General features: G+C 41.0%; 1 protein-coding gene across 1 annotated transcript in view; it reads right to left on the bottom strand.

Annotated features, from left to right (window-relative positions):
- Positions 1-20,243: 20,243 nt before the first annotated feature.
- MAN1A1 (mannosidase, alpha, class 1A, member 1) overlaps positions 20,244-20,844 on the bottom strand; it is a 111,593-nt gene continuing 110,992 nt past the window's right edge. Inside the window, exon 11 of the mRNA XM_009883147.1 lies at positions 20,244-20,786. Coding sequence (XP_009881449.1) covers positions 20,660-20,786 — 127 coding nt within the window. The 3' untranslated portion in view covers positions 20,244-20,659. The remainder of the gene's footprint in view (positions 20,787-20,844) is intronic.

Below are 20,844 nucleotides of genomic sequence, written 5' to 3'. Positions count from 1 at the left end.
ATTCCCAGGTTGAAGAGAAGTTAATACTGCCCCAACATTAGTTGCTGATGCTTGGGAGGACTGAGGACAGAGGGTGGCAGCACAGCGCTGTCAGAGCTCACCCGCACAAATTGTAGAGGCTATGTCAGCCCTGAGTGGGTGTAAAACATTTCACACACAATTGCTTCTAATTAAATGTACATATTTTTTTGTTTTGCTTCACAACAGGGCAAAAATAAGTTCTGTTTGCCCGGTGTGTTTTGGTATGTTTTAAACTGTATCTTATTGTTTGACTTAAGCTTAGGCAGTGAAGTTTAAAACCATGAGTCATGTGTATAGTGTATGTATGGAGAGACTAAACTTGCCTCTAAGAGGTCAGTCACGGATCTTTTACTTATTAAATGCCAGAAAAATTGCTGCTTGTTCTGACAACAACAAAAAGGCCATTTCTTAGCATAAGGAAGAGTAAACAAGTGACTGTGGTGCTGACCTGGAGGGAGATTGAAGGATCTTTGGTAAGAATCATAGTAGAGAGGAATGGACCAGGAGTGTAGAAGGAGACATGCTTCCAGGAGCCCTAAAATGCTTTATTTTACGTTTCACCTCTGTGGAGAAACTGAGATAACAAATTCCTTAACGTGCTGCTGGAACAGGTTGAAATTTTATGGGCCTGTGTGCAGGACTAAATCTTGCAAAACCAACCCAAAACCCTCCCAGATCCCAGACCCCCTAAATCAAAACCAGATCTACATCCGCCATTGAAAAACTGGTACAATCTTTCTCCTTCTCTCCCATTCCCAATTAAGTGAAATGAAGGTGCTAAGCTGTTGATAACATGGTATAAGGATATGCATATGTTCAAAACATCACTCATGAACCCTCTTTGTTCTTTGAGAAAAACAGTAAGTAGACTTGCGGAAGGATCATCCAGATTTCTTAGCGTTAATAAAAGGTTTCCTGAATGAGCATCAAAAATTAGCTTTTTTAAAAGAATCTAGCTGAGCATTGAAAGGAAGCCTTGCCCATTTCCTCCATTAACAGGAATAGTCTCTGTCTCCTGTGTTTTGAATGAGAGGTCAGCTTTCAGATGGCAGACCAAAGTTTCTGGGGCACGTTGATTGAAGCTGAAACAGAAAAGTTTTGTATTGTTGAAAATTGGTGACGTGATTATACTATTTATATTTTTTATATTGTGATTATTTATATTGTTGTAAACTGGTGACGTGATTTGGATCTGTGTTATATGTTAATGATGTAGCTTGAAAATGACTGTAAATCTGAGATAACACACGTAACTACCAAGTGGTGTTTACTTGAACTCTACAGAAGTAAAACATCATATATTTATGACCTGTGTTATAATAAGAGCTTCTTTGAAAAAGAAAAAGCATACACACAAACACTGGGCTACTCTTACAGATTTTTTTTCTTCATTCCTTTTGTTTAGGACTTCAACAGTTCACTTAGATGAGATGTTGTATCTTGCTTTCACATCAGCTGGTTTACTTAATCTTGTCTTGCTGTCCTCTTTTGGCTAATCAGGAAATGCATCACAATCTGTTTATTTGTGCAGATGAAATTATTTTATGTCTGATAATCGCAGGAGAGATTATTTCAGTTCTGAATTGTCCCCAGAACACTAAGTAGCTTACTGCGAAACAGGACCAATGTTTATATCTATTTCGTACTGGTCATGATTTTTAGATCAGAACAATGCAAAAGAACATCCCTGAGCTGAAGATGTAATGTTCTGGAAACTTTTAAAGCTTTTTAGTTGTGGAAAAATTATTCTCATGCTTAAACAGTAGAAGAGCTTGGTAGACTAACTCCACTGAAGTTCAGTATGACTCAAAAGAATGGAAAGAAAAGATTACCTTTTCCAGTTGACTCTCACTCTTTCTGATTTCAGTCACTCTTTAGACGTTGTTTCTAGCTTCATCACTACTACTTTTTGGGGGTTTTTTAGTGCCTTTTTTCAGCACACAGTGCATCTGAGTATAAAAAAACAGAGGAGAGCAACTTCCATGTCAACTCCTTTTGGGTGTCAACTCTCTAGGTCTTCTCATAAAGGCATTAAAAATCCTTGAAAGGACAAAGGTGAACTTTAAACAGGCTAATTTAGACTAGTAAAAAAGAAAGTGGTGTTAGACAAGTCAAGACCTGACTGATAGAAATCACAGCACACATTTTTATTGGAACTGTATATTTGTGAAAAGAATCTGAAATATTACTGAGAGTCTCTCTCTAGTTACTCCTTTTAACAGCAATTTGATAATCTCCTGCAGCTGTGCTAACATTATTGCCAGAGCTTTATGGAGTTTATTTCACTGACATCACATTTCTCATTAAGTACCCTCTGATCTTCAGAAATCAGACAAGATCTTGAAAGAACTATTTGCAATGACCCATTTTGTGCGAATGAAGTATTGTGCTCCCTATGAATCATTGTTTTAGAAAAGCTTTGTCTGCCAGAGGTTGAATGCAGGGTGTGTGAGGTGTTTCTCCAAAACATACAGAAAGTTGCGAATTGCACATAATGACACGTGCTTCCATTTCTGCAGGAAAGGGTTACACAAACTAGGAGAGCACCTGATTTTTGGCAGGTTTGCTTTGCGACAATTTGCTAGCAGTGACGTCGCCATGACTTGAATGGTGGGATTCCCCCACCTGGGAAAATGGATCTTTGTGATGGAACGGGATGTAAGAGGCGCAGACACAGGCTGCGATGTGATGGTGTTGGCTGGGGTTGGGCAGATACACGAATGCAGCAGCAGCCACCTGCGTTTCTTTGCTGCAAACAAGATTAGTTCTGAGGTGGGTTAAGTTTGTGCTGGGAGCCAGAGCGGCTCCCCAGAATTTAGAAATGTGATTTGAGCCAGGCTCAGGAAGACTCAAAAATTGTGCCCTTTGGTTCTGAAGAGCAAGAAACATTTTGAAATAATTATTCCCGGTGGAGGTTGTAATGAGGTTAGGTTAGACACGATGAACAATTCTCATTCCTTATTGTCTAATGACACAATTTAAAATAGCATTTCAGACTTGGGCCTCCCAGGTAACTGGGTTAGATCAGTAATCCTCTGCTCTGATAGAAACTCTTCTATTCATTCCTCAGAGCCGTGTTTTTTTGTGACTGACCAAACACAGGCTTTCTGGGTTTCAGTATAGCAAACTGACTATAAGACTTTCCTTTGTTGCTGTATGTATAGACAAGATGTTTATTTGAGATCGAGGTAGAATACAGTTTTCAATATAAATATTTTGGTTGGGGGAGAAAAGCAAGATCTTTGGAAATGATTCAGGGGAGGCATGTCTTTTTGAGCAGCTGTAGCAAAAGCGAGACAGAATTGCAGCATCCTAACATGTTGTCAGTAATGGCTTGGTGGATGAATAATTTTTTTTTCTTACCAACCCTTTGAAATCTTCTTCCTTCAATTAGTCTCTGAAGGAAGATCAATAAAGTAGTTTTCTCTTCCAAGAGTAAAGATGTGTCTAGACTTTACAATGGAGAAAGTAACAGTTTGTCCACAGCAGTGATGAAGTCTCCACTCTTAACTACTGTAATATATATGTAGGGCACCCAACATGACTGAGTCTTCCTTACACAAGGTGCTTTTATCTACACACAAAAAAGCAACCTTTTATCTTAAGTCACTTGCAAACAAACTAAAGAAGATATTGGTAAAAGCAGTGACATTGGGGAGAAATATTTTACTACCTCCAATCCCAAGATAAGAGTAAATTTTTATATTGGGAAGAGGGAAGTGTTTAAAACAAGAAAACATTTTTTTGCTGGTGTATTCTTGTACTTTCACTCAGTCTTAATGTTCTGTTGAACATTAGTCAATGAGGTGATTAAAAAGTTGAGCTCTCTCAAACGTTGTTCTGCTGTTATTTGTCATGGACAGTGAGCCCATGCCCATGAGAGATGTGTTCCAGCTTCTTTCCTCAGCTGTTCTTGCTTGGGCATCAGTTAGCTCTTGTTCCTCACTGCTCTGCAGGGAATGGCTGGCGCACAGGATTAGGAAGACTAAAACTATGAAGAAAAACTCAGGTTATAGTAGTTCATCCCTCTCCAAAGGAAAACAAATAACAAATTGTGAAGGGACCTGGAGTACAGATGCAATTGTCTCATTAGTAAGTTACACAGGCATGGTGGCCTGACCTGCACTCGTTAAGTACTAACGAGATGAGTGGTGTCCCTCAAAACTGGTTCCAGCTTTAAGGTGAGCAGGGTTCACAGTTATCCTTGCTGGAAGAAATTGTGGCTCCACCTCCTCTAAACTTGAATGTAGTGTGAGGCTTGTGAAGTAAGAGAGCTCTTTGCATGGACAGAGAAAGTGACTTTTGTATTGCCTGTTGGCCTAAATATTCAGGTAAGCATCTGCTGATGAACTCCTTCCTCTCCTTCCTGCTCTGAATTAATTTCTATTCGTCAAGTTTGTTTGTTAGCAAGACCTGGCAAAATTCAGCCAGGTCCTGCACACCATAGTTCTGTAATAACAGATGGGCAGGCCTTGCAGAAGCTCGCAGAGGAGGTTAGCAATGTGACCTCTATTCTGCTGCCCGGGAGGCAAACCCAGCATCCTTGAGATCCATAGTTTGCTGCCCAAGGTCGCACATCAGTTATATGGCAAAGAGTGGCACTTCTTCCGCTTGGGAAAGCAGCGTGTTCCTTGGCAGGCTCCCCGGAGGGCTCATCCAGATTTGTATCTGTTTGTTGTCGCTGTACTAATCACCTCGTGGTTAAAGCAGATGACTGACTTAGCCTACTTAGTGGGGTCAGAGATGGGAAATATTTCAGATCTCCTTATTCCTCTCTGTTTGCCTTGATTTTTCTCAGCTTCACAGGGGAGATTACAGCAACACTGAGATAGCCAAATATTTGCTCATATGAGTACATATCTTAATTAGCGAAGTTCTTTGAAAAACTGTCAGTGGCAAGTGTTCCAACAGCAAGAGGAATCCTTCTTGCTATAAAAAGCCAGGAATTGTTTCCTGCAGCGTTTAGTCACCTCTCAGGATGGAGCCATTAATTTCTCCTCCTCCCCTTTAATACACACATTATGTAAATAATCCCAACAATAAGCTGTCTGGAGTATTTTATTTCTTAATTAATGTAGTTTCAATATTATGAATAAATAAGATCACATTCAGATTGTGAGTATAGTAAAGTTAAGGGGATATGATCCAAGAAGGAGTTTCAAATCCCCTCGCATCTGTTCCTCTATTTTGCTGGATTAATTTTATGTTCTAAATTAAATTATTCTTATGAATCTGTTTCCTCTGATGTTCTGCCCACCTCCCCCCCATCTTTTCATCATCTGTCTGCTCAACACCTTTGCTGCTCTCTCGCACGGGGAAATAAAAGCCACTTGACAGCCCAGCTGGCTGAGCAGGTCTGTGCTGTTCCCCTCCGTCCCTTGTGGGGCTGCTGAATGTGATGGGTTTGGAAAGCTCTGGACTGGTTGGTCTCTGTTTTCAGATGAATGCAGGCTCTCCAACTGGCATTCGTTGTTACTTTGATCCACGTTTTAATTAAAAACCTGGGAATTCAAAGTCCATTGAACTGTAGTAAACTTACTTTTTAGTAAAAGACCCTTCTCTTCTTCTCTTCCCTGCCCTAAAATAAAGCTCAAGCCCAAATACCTCCCAGGGCCTTGCTTATTTCTGTTTAGTGAAGGAGAAACAGTTGTTAAATATTCATCTCCTTTACATAGTTTTTACAAGATTGTTTGTTTTTTTTTTTTTTTAACTTTTGGCTATAGAAATGCTGATGCAACTATAGTTTCCAAGTCACCAGAAAAGAAAAAAAAATCAGAAAAAGTTCAGAAGACAGGAAAACAAAGTTCTTGTAGGCATATAAGATGCTCATTTAGTAATTGAGATTTCATTTTAATTTTGCTAAATTGTAAACTCTCAATGGAAGGAATTGCCCCTCCCTCGGGCTAGAAGGACCTGGCACACTTTGGTTGCTCCCACAAGGTGAAAATAACTGGGTTGCAGGTACAGATGCTGAGGAGCTCCCTGTCCTCTCTTTAGTGTAAAGAAGAGAGTCGTTGCTCAGAGATGCTTCCTTCTCTGACCTCACAAAGTGCAACCAGGGCCCTGATCCCGTCCAAGTGCCTTCCTCGCTGCCTCCAAAACACTGCAGCTCCCACTGGGGTGCAGCTGCCTCCCCCCTCCTCTCTGGTGTCTCTCTTGCTGAGAGCAGCCAGCAGTGCTGCGCCCTGAGCTACCCATGTCTGACTGCGTGGCCCCTGGTTTTCCTAAAATAAGTAGCTCCGTATTCCGAACTGATTTCCCACCACCACCTTTGATGGGATCAAAAGTTTGTAGCTATTGTAAATACCCTCTGCTTTTCATAACTATGTATTTTTAAGAATTTACAGGCATGCAATTGTTAGTGGGACTTGAGTGCTTCATCTCTGGAGAAAAATTTGGCTGGAATCAGCCTGACAGGTTAGAAAGCACTTGGAGAGGGACAAACTGACGTAGGAAGACTAAATGACCATATAGAAATGGAATATAGCTAGAAATTTACTGGTTTTCCATGTCTCATAGCACATACTGAAAGATGAATGTGAGTATCTCCTGTTATCCCTGTGGGTATTTGTTTGCAGCTTTTAATTTGATGTTATTCTTGCACTCTTATATTGCAGATTCCTGATTGCACATGAGAGCAATCTGTATGGTACGTGGCTTTTCCTGCCTGCCTCCCTCCCTCCCTCATAGGAAAGCAAAGAGAGGATGCAGGAGGCATCCTGACTCAGCTCCCGCATGTTGAGAGACATGTTCTGTGGTTGTTACTTCATGGTGATATCTCTGAGTCTGTCTCCTGAAACTGGAAATACGTTTTTCCCATCTAAGGAATATTAGCCATAATCTCCACACTTCTAATCTTTTTTTCTTTTACTACTTATGCTTACCTCCTCCCCTGCGGTAAAAGAAACAGCAACTTAATGTGAAGGAAATCATACCTGATTTATTCGTGCTTGTATAAACAGCATGTATTTCTTCACATACAGGTAAATGGAATTATAAAGACAAGACTTTGTGAATAAAATTTTGAGAAATGAGAGAGTTCACTGGTAACTCATTTACCGTGACAGGAGATGAATAGAGGTAATTTAGTCTCATAAAAGTAAAATTGGCTCATGTCTTACATGGGAGTGGGAGGAAGAATATTGTTTAGTGGCTGGAAAGCGGAGTGGAGTTGAGAATTGGCAGCTATGCTGAGGGGGTTTGACTGCCTGGCTCTAACCTCGGGTGAGTCATTTTGTGTGCCTGATGTACATGCTCCCTTCTGTAAATACAGATCTGATTCTTGGCTGGTTTGTAGAGGGTTTTGTTCTCCCCATGTGAAGCACCAGAAAATAGGACTCCAGTGTGGTGCTGCTCTTTTGCCAGGTTTGAATACGAGTTTTTCCCCCTTCTCTTTCCTGCTCCTGTGGCTGATATATTTGCTCCATAAGTGTATTTCAGCCTTCACATCTTTCCCGGGATCAGAGAGAGTGGAATGTAATCCTGAAAGAAAAGCAAATATCCTTTGGTTTTAAAGATGTATAATGGTAAGATAAAAAGATTAGGGCCCATGGGAATAGGCATTATGAGACTCAGATAAAGTATAAGGTCTTCTAAGGTACCTACCTCCTTGGACAAATAAGCTGGACTGAAGGCACAAATGAAGTGTGCTTGGGAAGTTCTTTCCTAGGACTCCCCTATTAAAAACACAAAGTGAAACAGAGACTGAGTAAAACCATGCAAGAAAAATTTCCCCTTGTTACTAGTGAAAATGTTGTGAAAGTCCTTGAGTTAAAGGATGGTCAGGGCTGCTTTGTTGTGTGGGCTGAACAGTGGCTCCCTCTCAAGATCTAGACACGGCCTGAAATGAGAGAGAGAGATGGGGCAAGGAGGAGGTTGAAGGGGGGGGTGGGGGGGGAAGGCAGGCATGAAATGAGCTAAAGATTTTGCAGAATTTGGCTTTGGAGCCACTTGTTTCCCCACAGTGAAGGAGGCCAACAGGTTTGGTTGTGGCATGTGTTTTATGTTTGAAGGTGGGACAGAGAGAGAGAAGAGGAGGTTTGAGCATAAGCTGGATTGGTTCTGCTATGGGCTCTTGTTTTCGAAGGTTCGTGAGCGTGCTTTATAAAAATCTGTGGGACTATCAGAAATTCATTGGTTCCACAGTGAAAACAATGTTTGCTTAGCAGTGTGAATGGATTAAAACCCAAAAATATCTATTTTTCTGCCTGACCAGGTAGCTTTCAGCGGTTTTAGACTCTTAAGAAAGCTAAATAATGAGACTGGCTTATTTCTACTGGTGTTTTGGTTCATGAGGAGCTATCAGTCTTTTTGAAGCTGGGATATTACAGTTTAAAATGGAGTTGCTAAACCTTACATTATCAGTAATTAATATGATGATCGTGTTTCTGTTTTCATTTTTGTGGGCTTTCTGGTTCCTCTGAGCGGTGATGATGTGTAGGCTGCCCTTTTTTAATGAATTATTTACACATTATTGCTGGTAACTGGAGACAGTAAGATGACTTGTGCCTCTTTAAACGTTCCCCTAAATTACTCTGAAGATGCTGCTGTGGCTGTACTACCATAGACACCGCTTCTCTGCTTTTAATCAGCTCATCATGCTGCAAATCTGTGAATAATGTTGTTTACAACAGTTTGGGGCTCTTCACTAAACACTACAAACAGCTTTGTCCTGGGACTTGCTGAAGTCTACAGCAACAGCTAGAGCCTGAGTGCTAATCCTCACGCTTTGCAGCCTGGGCTGTGATTTTACCACTGGGATTTAAAAAGCCTATTCAAATTTAGGAAGCCGTACAAATGGTCGGGGTGTGGGAAGGGAGGAAAAAGCCGTATGAGCTCAGAGAAATCTCCATCTCTCCTAACCTTTTGCGTGCATCTCTTTCTAGGAGATTTACTAGAAGAAAGTCTATAGATACCTACCTCCCAGCAAAAGGGCAAATCCAGTGAGGGGTTCAAGCGGGCTGTGAAGTGTATAAGGCAAAGCAGCGGGCTGGGGTCATCAGTAAAAACTGCTGGGTGATGTGGATGAGCTACCTGCGTCTGCCATCTCTACAAGAGGGGGAAAAATTATCAACTCCTGGGTTTTATTTGTTTGTTTTGTTGTTTTAACACACAGTAAGACAAAAAGTGGATGTAACATGTATTGCACTTTAATAAACCAGGGAAGGAAAGCTGTGATTGAGTATTTTTCAGCTTTTCCTGGCAGTTGGATCTTTTAGTGCTACCAGCACCCGCTTGGCCGTGGCAAAGCACAGAGCCTGTGGACACACCAGGATGAGGGAAGGGAGTCGTGAGAGGACGAGAGGCCAGCCTGCAATTCAGGGTCATATCAGGGTAGTGATTATTATTTTTTTTTTTTTTTTCTCTGGTTCTAAGTAGCAGCTCATGTTTGCAATGATTGGTAGGCTTCCAAAGTCGGTGCCCCGGGTGTGCTCTTGCTGCCCTGCTTAGTGTGTCTGCTCTGCACACCTCACCCCTGAAAAGAAGGTGGCATGTCTGAGACAGGAGTATCATTTTCACCATAATTCAATTCTTGGCTTATGTGAAGATGATTTTTTTTTAATGTGTGTGAAGTGCCCAGTTTGGATGCGTGTTGGGGACACACCAGTTATCTATGACTGCTTTTCCTCCTCCGTTCTGAAGTATCTCAACATTATCACAGTTCACCTTGCCTGATTTAGTGGCTTCTGCTTGTACAATTTACAGTCTTCTCTTTACTACCTTCCTTTCAACCCAATGCTGTCAGCAACTCATTTCGCCGTATTCTTTTCACTGCTGATCTCCCTGTGCCCTTTTCCCATTTGAATAATTGCTCAGTGACTTACATTTATCTTATCTTCTATTGTAAAAATTTTCAAGAAGAGAACGTGTCTATATAACTTGCTCTACCGTTATGGCATTATAGAGTATAAGTGGTTGTTATTAATAATGCATCTCAAAATGGTCTCTTATTTGACAAGTGTACTTTTATTTTAATATATAATATTTATGGCATGCTTGTAAGTGTTCTGCAGCATATTTTATAAAATTAATGGAGTCCCACAAAATGAGAACTCACTGCTGTGTCTGGCTGTTAAATTTTTGCTGAGAAATGGAAAGAGGCTGCAGGATTTTGTATGCAAATTATGAAAGGTGGAGATTCGGCTTTATGTATGTTGGCAGAGGGAGAGAAAAAGAGCCTGAGATGTGATATATTAAAACATTTGAGAGTGATAGAGAAAAGAAAGCTTCAAATTTTGTTGAAGCTATTCATATTAAGACATGCACACTTTAATTAAAGAAGTCAAACATCAGCTGAATCGAAATCACTGATTTGTTTTCACTAAGTACAACATACCTCTGAATGATAAGAAAATAGATAGTTTGCTTGGAGAGAATAAATCCAACATAGTATTTATTGTCTGAAATAGCCATATTTGAAAAATAGATCATCCATAGGATATTAAAAAAAAAAAAAGAGAGACAGAACACCTATGCTTTCTTTTGCTTGAGCGTTCCCTAGGCTGTGTCTGCTTTATAAATCTCCATGTAAAATTCTATGAAATGGTTTTCTCCAGGTGAAAAATTGACTTCACTAAAATAAACGGGAGTTTTGCCATTGACTTAAATGGAGCTGTTTTTCTTGCTGTATAAGTTATTTTTAGAAAGAAAAATGCTCATTGATGCAAGAATTTTTCCCCAGTTAGCCCACCATGGTGATAGGGTGGGTATAAAGACAGAAGAATTAGTGCCCCAAACAAGTTGTGAACGTCAGTAGCCAATTAATGCTAGAGTCGAAAATGTTCATACACTTCAGCATGAGGCTGTTTCCTCTTCCTTTTTGCCTTGGAAAAGAAAGAAATGAGAATTAGGTACTGAGATCTATGTTACAGTCTATCAAATCCTGCTGCAGAAGTGGGTAGTTATAAGGATTGCTTATATCTGTAAATATATCTTAGTATAAAACGCTAATAGAGTCTACATGTATTCTCACTTTTTGTTAAGAAATATTCAGGTTTTGGATTAAAGTAAGATGTGGACAATAGCATTTTTCTGTAACAAATGTATTCAATTTTGGATATAAGGAAAAAAAGACCAAACAGAAGAACACTTCATTGGTTATTCAGTCAGAGATAAGCATGAGACAAAAATAGCAAATTGAAAAGCAGGATTATTTTTCTTTATAGCCTCAATTTCCTGTAATTTAATGTAGTTTTGCAGGTCTTTAGCTGTGGGTGCAACACCAACTGGCTTTGCTCATAAACTGGTTTTCTCTAGACTTCTCAGGGTGGGAATGGTTATAGTAGCAGCCGAGGGCCCTTGCAGCAATCGTGGAGGGCCTCTTGCATTGCTCTGCGCCGGTCTTGCTGGGAGACCCCGGGGAGGCCTCCCAGATAATTGCTCATTATGTAGGTCCTGGCTTATCTTCTCCCCCTTGTTTGCATCCGTGGGTGTCAGGAGAGAGGTGATCAATAAGATGATAAACTCCCTTTTTTTATCTCCATCCCATTGGACCGTGAAGGTGTGTTTTAATTAGTTTTCTATCTATCGGTATTCTTGCAATGACACTTATAGTAGAAAGGTGCTTCATGAGAAAAGGAGGAAATAACAAGTTTCTTTCTCTTTAGGGACTCTCAGGTTTTTTCCAGCATCTTTCTTTTAAGCTCCTCGCTTTCGCCTGCTAAGTCTCTTCCTTTGCTTTTTGTTCTTTTGCTGGCATGAGTTGTGCTGGAGCTAAGTCACCAAAACTAGTTTCCTGGGCTGTCCAAGCAGCGTCTGCGCTGTGCTGTGAGAAATCACTGTTCCTGCTTTTAGGAATTTCGCTCTTGTGCTTTTCTACACTCTGAGACAGGAGGAAGGGAAGTTGTGGGGAGCGCTCTGTTCCCAGCTTCCGTGGGTGGTGGTTGATTAACGCTCAGTGGGTATTTTATTGTGAGTCCTTGGTGCAGCTGACTGCTCGTGAGGAAGGTTTTGTTTGCTCTTAGGCAAGTTTTGATTTGTTGGTGCTTGCTTCTAGTCTGTGTGGTCGCTCCCAAACACAGGGGTCACGGTGGTGAGAGCTGGCTTTGCACCATACCTAGCAGTGAAAAAAGCGTGTTTGAAGCTATTCTTGGCAATTTGCTGCTTAATGTTAAAATATTGAAATAAAACAAAGCAGCGTTTCTGGAGAAATGGCTTGAGTCCAGGAGAAGTCCAGTTGTTAAGGTACTCTCGCTTCACTTGCTCTGCTCTGTAGCATTGCTTGGCTGCGATGCTGTGAGCGATATGTGGCTCTGTTGCAGCTGAGTGCTTCCAAAGGCCTCGCTCCTCTTGCCAGCTCCTGGTCTGATACATCAGTGGGACCAAGGAGATGTCTGTGCAGGGAGGGGGAGCTCAGTGACCTCGTAGGGTGGGATTTGGGCTCTTTGCACCTTGGACCAGACACTTGACCTTCACCTTTCGCTGCTCGAGGGAGTACCTGAGCCTCTGGCTCTCCGGACAGCATTTCAGGTCAGCAGATGATAGTGGTGGTTAGAAAAAACTTCTATAACCTGAAGGTTCACTGAAATTGGTGCATTTGCAAAGAACTACGCTTTTTCACAAGTACCAAATCTACTCCCCTAATTAGCTCTGCCCTCAGTTTTTCATGTAGCAGCAGGGAATGGAGGATTTTTATTCTTACGACTTGTGTTATATATGTCAGTAGGTTTCAGTTCCCTCTGGACAGAGTGGAGGCCACTCACTGACTAGCAGGTACCACAGCCTTTATTTCATCGGGGAAGGCTCAGAAGTGGTCAGACCCTCTCTTTGCTGTGTGATTCAGGGTTAGAAATCCGAGTCTTTAGATCGGATCCAGCGTTCAGCTGGATTACAAGTGAGGGACCTGGAGCAGAGGCTTTTGGGGCACCACCAGTGGCTCCCTTGTGGCATGCCCAAAGGTGTTGGCCTGCAGCAGCCAGCCAGAGTTGTGCCATGCTGTAGTGGCACGAGCGGGGGCACCCTCACTGAGGGACGCCTGCCCTGACGGACACGGGTTATACATGGACAAGCAGCAAAGGAGGTTGGTGGCAAACACCTCCTTAGACAGGGAAAACATCAGAGACCAGTTCTCTCCTTCCTGAACTACAAAGAAGGAGCTTTGTGATGCTTGAGCTGAGGGGTTGAGCCTCTTCTCCCTCTGCCCTTCCAGGGAAAAGCATCGTAAACGTGTCTGGATGTTAATACTCTTTTGGTGGTATTTTGAGCCATTATATTTTGCTTTCCCTGGGTTTCTCCTGCAATGTGGTGTTTGTCAGATCCAGCCCAGAATGGCTATGGAGTGTTGTACTGTTAATGCGCTGCTGTTGCCCTTGTTAGCTCTGGGTGGCATCTTTGAGGATGGCTGAGACAAATCCTGAGACTCTTGTGCAGCTGTAGATTAGAAGGTGTTGTATAAACTGTAATGATTGAAACCACACACGAAAAATACGCTTTTAGAATAAGTTCTCTTTCTGCTTACTTGCGTACCATGGAATTGTAGCTCAGTATTTAAAGTAACATAAAGTTTTGCAGCAGGTTTTTTGGGAGTTTTTTGTGTTGTTTGTTTTTTAGTTGTTTTTTTAAAGCATGGAGCGCTTATGGCTAGTTGTTACCACTGGAAAGCTAAATGCAGATGTTTGAGAAAAAGAACTTGAAACACATACAAGAGGAGCTGGGAATTACATCAAACCCAGAAGAAAATGGAAGAGAAAGCAACTGTGGTTGAACATGTAGCTTTAGCTAAAAGTTAATCAAATTATCAAAAAAACTCTTGTAAATACAGTATTTGGTATAGTTTTGCTCATCCCTTGCTTTGTCCCCCATGCTGTACAATTCTTTGCACTGTACTTCTGAAATAGGGCATTGTAATATTTTAAATTGCAAATTGAGGGAGCAGGACAAAGCTTATGGATATAGCTTTTCACAGTACACAGCAACAATTTTTCACATGGGTTTGAATATACAATTGGACACAGCAAATATGACAGCAGCAAGGTTATGAGCCTCCTTTTATTCTGTGTTCTTTTTTGAGGTTGAGGGGTTTAACGTGCAAGGATCAAGCAGCAGTAACTTGTAAGATCCAAGCAGCAGGAAAGGTGTGAGGTCTGAGAATGCACCTCCATGAGAATGATCTCCACCTTTGAGAGGAGCTGGGGGGACCTGAGGTAGTCGGAGCCGAGGGAAGCAGTGCCCCCAGCAGCAAGCATAAAGCATGGGATTGAGAAAAGTAGGACTGAAGCACAGAAACGTTTCACACAACTGAGGTTCCTCAAAGAACAAGCATCAAAATAGGTATTTTTTTTTTTGGGCAGGGAATGTACTGGTTATTAAATAGCAAGAATTTAGCAGGTAAAGGGTAGTAGTAGCCTCTGGCTCGAGATAAAAGATGGATTATAACATCTGAACTGTTGGGTAAGAGCAGCAGGATCACAACTGTGAGATATTACAGCAGTGCAAGAAGGCTGAAAAACCTTGACCGGGTATTTTAGTAAACAAAGTTCAAACCAGCTGACGTCGCACAGTGACACAGTTGCCTACCATGCAGGCACTCCCAAAGCCTCCTCCTTGTGTCTAGCTGCTGGGCCATGGCATGTTGGGGCAGCTGAATCTCGCAGCTTGGCAGGGGTGAGGCTGCCGCAGCTCTGTGCCCCCAGTAGTGGGGCTTAGTGTGTATTCCCAGTAGGCACATGCACACACAGGCAGACCTTTATAGAACATATATATGTATGTATATGGCCAGCGACAAAGATTGGCACAGACGTACTCAGCATTCATGCAAGCCCATTATTCCTCTATTTTCCCATCCTTGGGAAATCACCTACATCCCTTGCTTTTCCCACCTTTGATACCTCCTCTAAACAACCCATAAGCCAAAAAAAAAAGGGTGCTGTGGAGATTTGTTCCTCTTGACTCATGCTGATGGGTGGACACCTGGGCACCAGGGTTGAGGGTCTCCTGGGACAGCCCTGGGAGGGGATCTGGACAGGATATCCTTTCCTCCGAGTTCCTCACTTGGGTTCCCACATGCCTGTGCTCCTCTGGGAGTGTGGAGATGGACATTTGATGGCCATGGCTGACTCCCATGGGTGTGGGAGTAGCTGGGACAGGGTATTATGTGGTGCCTCAGTATGTCATTGCCTGTGTGGTCCTTTGGATACGTGCTGATGAACTTTTTAAAATCATGTAACCTACCATTACTGTAGGATCACTATTTGCGGCATCAGAATCTTTTAACTATCCCACATAGCTGAAATAAGTAAGTTTGAGCTCTTCTGTCATATGCATTGCCAACCGTAACACCTCTCTGAGCTTCTGGAGTACCCGCAAGTCCCCTTGTCATACAGTGCTGCTCCTTGGCAGGTGAATCAATGGCCAGAATGCGACAGTACAATGAAGTCACACTGACAATTTTATTATTTTTTTCTAACTTGAGGTGCTCAAGACTGATAGTAACTCTGTGCTGCTCTGGCTGATGGTGTGAAAGCAATGCACAGTTGAGGCGAACAGGTAAAATATTAATAATGAACAGGGGTCTTTAATGGCCTATAAAATGTCAGTATGGGAATGCTGAAAGGCAAACAGCCTTCCACAACTCAGCCACAAAGTGTGCACAGAAAGTTTGCAGAGCATGTGAAAGTTAGAGGGAAAGGGAGAGCTGATTATGTTGATTTTTAGTTACAGGGTGACAGCTGGTGCAGATAAAGGAGCAGATCCCTGAGAAATGAGGGTCAAACCACTGGCTTTTGAGGTACTGTTGAATGCTAACAATCTGCTCTAACTCAAACTCACAGCTGTGTGACTAGCTCCATCCACCACTTTGTGCCTGTGTGAATGCATAAAAATTAGGCGAGAGCAAAACCCTGTGTTTTATCTCTTCATGCAGTATTCAGACAGGAACTCTGAGTCTCAGTGACCATTTCCTGGGTTTGGCAGACTGAGTTTTGATGCATAATCTTTCCTCCTGCATCTGAGATCAGCCAGGACAGACTAATCCCAAGATTATGGTGGATCAGATGAAGGGCTGTTTCCATAGCAGATGTCGTCATATGAGTGCTGAGTTACTCTTGTGATACAGAAAGGCCATAGGGCAATGCAGATGGCAGGGGCAAATCCTGTTTGTCTTGACTAATTGTCAACTCAGTTCTAGTTCCTTTTCCCCACGCAGAAAACAAACCACGCCAAGCATCCAATTAAGAGGCCGAATCGGTTGAAATTCTAACCCAGGCTTGTATTTACATCTCTTGTGAATAACGATCTGCGCTCAAGTTTGCATTAGTTCATGTTTAACTTGTTGAGTAGCAGTTTGTGTGGTCCGGGAGCCAGCTACGAGAGGGGACTGCCTGCTGACGACCCCAAAGATTGCGCTGTAGAGCTGCACACCCGCAACTGTGCTTGAAAAATGAGACACCAGATCTAAGAGCTACCCTCAAAAATGACTTAAGCAGGTCTAATGAGTAAGCTGTCTGACAGAAATTCATACTACTGAGACTGTTCTGTAAAATCACAGCAGTTTATTTCACTATAATCTTTGGATGAGGCTTTCTACTAAACAGAGAAAACAAGGTTATCTATGGGGTGTAGCTGTTATTTCAATATTCAGATTGGAGATCTTACTGACATACCCCTTCGACACAAAATCTAGTCACAGTTCCTATGACAACTGTTCCTCTCTCCTCTGGAGCATGGACTAACGATAGCATTTCATTACCCGATCATGTAACGCTGGGCACTGTGACAGCCTAGTCATCTCTGCTCCGGTGTTTGCTCCTAAATGGCATTTAGCTGAAGCCCGCTTGTATTGAGCAGAACGTGAATTGGAGTGACTGACCTTCACTGTGCTTACTGCCTGCCACCTCCGACTTCCCAGCTTCTCGCTTTTCATTAGTAAGCTCACTTTCTACCAAAATACACTTGGTATGCTGAATTTTATTGACAAAAATGTCTAGAAATTTATTTCTGCGGTAGCAATTCTATACACTCACTAACATTAATTAACAAGAGTATCTTAACAAGTACACAGAGTACTAATCTGTATCAAACCAATCTGCTCACAAAACTTCATGAATATAGCAGCCAAACCAGACTATGCAGCAGATTCCTGTAGTTACTTCTGCAACACACTTAGGAAAAATTATAACAAGTTGAACAGATATATTAAAAGACTTTATTCACAATAGAGAAATTTTTACAAATATAAGTTCTTAAAAATTAAGCATCTCAATCTATTATGTATTCCATAATTTCAGTTTATATAAAGATGAAGAGACTAAATGGACTATGTACAAATCAAAAACAATTTAAATGCATGACAGAAATGGATAATATGTATGATGAAGTCACCATAGAAACAGTGAGCCATTGGGCATTGCAAAAATCTGTGTACAACCAACACATATGCAATACTTATCTCACAAAACAATCAGAACATTTTTTTTTTTTTTCCCCATGAAACAATGTGGGTGTCATTAAAAGTTATTTACCTCTTAGGACTTAACGTATGCAGATTTAAAAGCATTATTATGCTACAAAGAGATGGAAAAAAGTATATGCAGTGTGTTTATGCAAAGATAATGTCCACCCCCCTCCCTCAACAGTAAAGCAATTTCTTTTGCTCTTATAAATGACTGGGAACACAAAGTGACCATCACTAGCCACTTCCATGCAGCTAGTTCAGTGAATGGGAAATAAAACGCATGTTATCTCAGTGATCTAGCAAGCAGTGGTAAGTTCTGACTGTTTCAAAATGATTGCTCTAACTTTGGTGTTTTGGGGCTGTTTTTTTTTTTTAAAAAAAAAAGGAAGAAAAATCAATATATTCTCAGTTTATGAAAAGGTTTTTTCTTACAGTTGGCAGATCTACACGTTGTACAATCTTCTCGTCTACTTACATTAGTTTACAAAAAGTACAGTATAGTGCAGTTTGTACATACAACCTGAATACCAATACCAGTCACATCAAATTTGTGCTCTTTCAAATAATCGTTAACTTCCAAACTGAAAAAAAAAAATAAATTCATACTAAATGTTTGTATGACAAGGAAACAGTCATGAAGCTTATATTTTAAGTACATAGGACTCAATGCATACAAGAGTTGAGTGTAGCCCGCAATTTGAAACACAAAGAAAAGCTATCCTTTCTCTACTGTTTCTCTTCAGCTTGTTAAGTAAAGGCAAGGTCACTAGACACACTGGGGGGAAGCATACTGTGGTTAAGAAAACCATGTGAAAAGAGGAAAAATAAACACGTTTCTCAAAGACTGTTTTTGTCTGAGCTATTGTCTTTATTTAACTGATGTGAGGCCCATAGCAGCACGTGCACAACCATGTGGTAGGCAGCAGCAGATGACCCAATAAAAACAACTAAGACAAAAGTAATTATTATTACTTTTTTCGTTAAAGAGGGAAAAAAATTTTTGTTTTTATTCCACAGCTATAAATTCTCTGTGGTACTTTGGCGTGGAGGGGGTAGCTCCCTTATAAATGCTTTTTCTGAAGAAATACAATGAAATATTATAGTCCTCCAACAATACAAATTCTGGAGTATCAAAATCAGCAGGAGTTCTGCTTTTCAATAGAGGAGAGCCAAGACTTCATACTTGCTCATTCAGTTTCAGAAGACTTTTTCTGTGACATGAGGGAATCCATACTTTAAAAAAGAAAATAATAATTAAAAAAAAAAAAAAGCAGTAAAGCAAAAAGTCTTGACTCAATATGCTGTTTCCATGTAAGCAGGCTTTATCTGAGGCAGTTGCACATGCACTTGTATCCATTCTCCCAGCTCTGGGTTGCCCAGGCTCAGCAGGGTACCCCCTATGAGCTTCCATGGATGAATGCTCAGCTCTGCCAGGCCTGCGATGGAAGGATCAGCATCCCTGAAGATCCTCTTGCCTTGGCCCCTACGTAAACGTCTTTGGCAGCTCATGTGGCACATGCCATCTTCTCTGTCTGCAGGGGAAGCGGAAGCGGAGAGGCAGTGCTGTCTTTACAGACTCCAGAGCGTCAGGTTTATGGGTCAGCCTCCAGCTGCTATGTATAAAAATGTAATCCGTTATCTTTGCTCTTGGCTTCTACCTAAGAAAAACTACATGGCGGACCTCTATCACTATAGGAAAAAACGTACTCTGTAATGCCTAAACAAATGTGCTTCCTCAGCTGTGATTAGCTATGATGGACATGGGAGCTATTTTACTAGATACCTTTAAAGAAGATTACTGTTCGGAACCACGTTTGTTCTGCTGCAGTCAAATCAGTAAATAATGTACTTTCTCAGAATGGGAAGCCAGGTGTTACACCCTACTCAAAATATATGAAACTCATCTTGTCATTAAATGAAAACATAGGTAGACTTAATGTAAACCACTCCAAACTACACCTAAGTAGAAAGAGGAATTAATCGTGCCTAATTTTTTTCCCTTTGGTGATGCTACAAAGTAAAACACTTTTGGCAAAGCTGTTACCTTTCTTAGTAAGCCAGGCCTCTAATCTAGGGAATAATTTTAAGCACCCTGCATTTCTGTCACTTAGAGAAGCCAGACTTGGTGCTTTCAGAGAGTTTTAGTTCTACGCTGGATAATTTCGTCTCTGAATTATTCCCTTCTTTTAAGGAGACAAGTTTTCTTTTCAAGGCATCTGAACATCTAATTTTATTGATGTAGATACATTAAATTGCTTTGTGACAAGAAACTATCAAGTCTGGTTTCAAGTCTGAACCTATTTGAATATTGGAGAAAGTCCCAGGAAACCAAACAAATGGGCTCTGGTATAATTCTCAGCTTCCAGGAAAACGTCATCGAGTACTTTTTTGTCTTTTTACCATCCAACCAAATGAAAGCTACTGGACTAAATATATAAAGAAGGTAAGACTCCCTTTCTTAATATGAAATGACCATCTCATTTTACTCTGTATTAGCCTGACTAAAGACATGAGAATAACACCACTTAGGAAAGGGAGGAAACAATTTATTCTATTACAATATTCTAATCAAACCCTGAAAAACTAAGGTCTGCTACCTAATGTGCTAAATTCATAAAAACTAAGTTTAGACTAACTTCAACGTATACTGCAGTTTCAGAGTTGTGTCTGCATGAGATGAAAATATTCCTATGTAGACTTCATTGACAATGAAATACATCAGATACTTTTACCAAGTAATGATAGACCCGCATAAGAAGAGGCTGTCACAGTCACAAGATTTGTCTTGGATGACACACAGAACAAATTAACATAGAACAAAAAAGAGAAAGAAAAAAAAAAAAGCTCTTTATACTTAATTCAATATGGCTTTTTGCAACATGGCAAAATATTACAGCTTAAAGCAGACATCTCCTCACAGAGGAGAAAAGAATTTTGCAGTCAAATTAAAAGCATAACAGGAAACAAGTAACATGCAGACCCTCTGCTCTTTGTGGCCAAGATGACACTGCAGCCTAACAAAAACTGGAGAGATGTCCTATTTCTTTTCTAAGAAGTGGTTCAGCTGGGTAAGAGGAACGTAGCTTTATCATAATCAGGTGGGGTCCATTCATAAATATTTACTGTTAAAGAAAACAGACTGCAAAACACTTGATTTAAAAATTTAACTCAGGAATTTAAAACCAAATCATGTGCCCAAGTCCTGGAAAGAAACATAAGGAATGAAACAAAGTATAACTTAATCTTCATCTATTTCTGGTTTTCTTCTTTATTCCCATCATCTTTGTGAAGAACAGGGAGAGGATGAGCCTCTGTGTTGAAGACCCAGTGTTCGAATGGCAGAAGATCGTCTTCAGAAAATAGCAAATACAAGTACCTGGCAAGAAAAAAAGCAGGAAATGTGACTACATCAGGGAAGTGAAACTACAATAGTT

This window comes from Charadrius vociferus, unplaced genomic scaffold, assembly GCF_000708025.1.
Source record: "Charadrius vociferus isolate BGI_N301 unplaced genomic scaffold, ASM70802v2 scaffold230, whole genome shotgun sequence".
Classification (NCBI taxonomy): Eukaryota; Metazoa; Chordata; class Aves; order Charadriiformes; family Charadriidae; genus Charadrius; species Charadrius vociferus.
Note: the sequence above shows the minus strand (reverse complement) of the source record. Positions and strands in the feature narration are given on the sequence as shown.